This window comes from Buceros rhinoceros, unplaced genomic scaffold, assembly GCF_000710305.1.
Source record: "Buceros rhinoceros silvestris isolate BGI_N320 unplaced genomic scaffold, ASM71030v1 scaffold9, whole genome shotgun sequence".
NCBI classification, from domain to species: domain Eukaryota; kingdom Metazoa; phylum Chordata; class Aves; order Bucerotiformes; family Bucerotidae; genus Buceros; species Buceros rhinoceros.
In genome coordinates, this window is record NW_010429551.1 from 89,259 (window position 1) to 91,013 (window position 1,755).

The following is a 1,755-nucleotide window of genomic DNA, read 5'->3' on the forward strand; positions in this document are numbered from 1 at the left end:
GGAGGGGGGGGGGGGGGGAGGGAAACCCTTAAGATTCAAGAGATTATGACAAAAATATGAAACTATTCATAAGTCAATTTTCAGAATTGGCTAGATTTCAAGCTCGATGTGTCTTTTCATCATAATCGTTGTTGCAAGAAATAACTAAGTTAAAACACTCCAAAATGCAAATAAAACAGTTTTCATTTTTCTGCTAAGAAATATCAGTGCATCAGCAGCGTCTTTTGGTAACATGAATTCTAACTGTCCATGATTCTGCTGTTCTCCAGTTATATGCTGCATCAGGCCAGTTGCTCTCATTCCTCTAGTCTTCAAATCTATGAACTTACAGTGAAAAAATTACTTTTGTAGGAAAATGTTGATATATTGGCGATAATGCTTTCGAAAAGCACTCTTCTACAGAGCAAAATGAGTGCAGTTCAGGTAATTTGTTGGACAAGGCTTTCTACATCACAGATTGTGTTGTTAATAATTTACTTGGTCACTTTTTTCGGAGTGTGTATTGGATTCAATGGACTTATCAAATTGGCATAGAATGATCGCTTTTTTTCATCTTTGCATAGGCTAAATGTATCTTATCTTACAGGAGCATTATTTCTCCTGTGACTGACAGCTCCTTCTCAGACTCCTCTATTGTTTTCACTGCTGTTATAGTCATTTCTCAACAATTTAGTCTTTAGCCTGCACCATTCTGGAATCAAACCTACTATTTCTTCAGGCAGTGCACAGATTTTTTTTTTTTTTTTTCTTTTAGTTTTGGGGTTTTTGTTTGGTTTTGTTTTGTGAAACTTCAACTGCTGGACAACTGGGTTTCCTGATGTTTTTATGCTGCTATGGACAATTCCAACACTGGATGCTAGCCAAGGCTTATTATCAGCGATTTTAGTGGTTATTAAGTTCACACAAATCACATTTCTTTCAAATAGAGGATAAATCTAATTGTTATTTTATAATGAACATGAAAATGTTGGAAAACTTTTTAACTTTTGCAGTCTGCTAATATTTGCCTTAATGATATAAGAAAGTTTAGCTATTATTAATATCTTGCAGTAAAGGGCTTGTTCTTCAGAAAATATTAAACCTTGTGTTGGTTTGGTAAGGACGATAGATTATTGCTGATGCTTTTTCTTAAATGTGATCCTTTCCCATAGTACTGTTTGAACCCAGTTGCATATGCATCAAAACACAGGCTAAGTACCACAGTGTCGTACTGTATGGCCCAGAACAGTTTATCTATTCTTCTTGGTTAACATAAGCTTAGTTGTAATTGCAGCTTAAAAGTATAAGAGCTCTCCAATACAGCATGATCCAAAAAGGTTTAAACATTATTTTTTTCTCCACTTTAAAAAAAAAAAAAATAGAGAAAGAAAAAGAAAAAGCTTTAAATTGACTCAGCTTTCATTTTTCCTCTGTGTTTCACCAGTTGAAAAGATACAGTGCCAGTGGGATGAAGTGCATGGACACCTCCAAAGCCGGCGACAGCAGCTTCATGAGATGTTAAAGGATTCAACACAGTGGCTAGAAGCTAAACAAGAAGCCGAGCAGGTTCTTGAACAAGCAAAAGCTAAGCTTGAGTCGTGGAAAGACATTTCCTACACCGTGGACGCTCTGAAAAAGCAGAACACTGAACTCAAGGTCACTAACTGAGTATTAAAATACTTCTGTTTGAATGAATTAGATTGTTAAAGAAAATGGCCTCTAACTACTGGACAGTGTACACTGAGAACAACCTCTTTATTCCTTATTCCCTAGCCC

The 1,755-nt window shown here is 36.0% G+C and overlaps 1 protein-coding gene across 1 annotated transcript in view; it reads left to right on the top strand.

The window, feature by feature from the left end:
• Nucleotides 1–1,755, top strand: part of LOC104499190 (dystrophin-like) — a gene marked incomplete at its 3' end in the record, with an annotated part of 127,490 nt that overhangs the window by 46,566 nt on the left and 79,169 nt on the right. Inside the window, exon 3 of the mRNA XM_010142663.1 lies at nucleotides 1,424–1,635. Coding sequence (XP_010140965.1) covers nucleotides 1,424–1,635 — 212 coding nt within the window. The remainder of the gene's footprint in view (nucleotides 1–1,423; nucleotides 1,636–1,755) is intronic.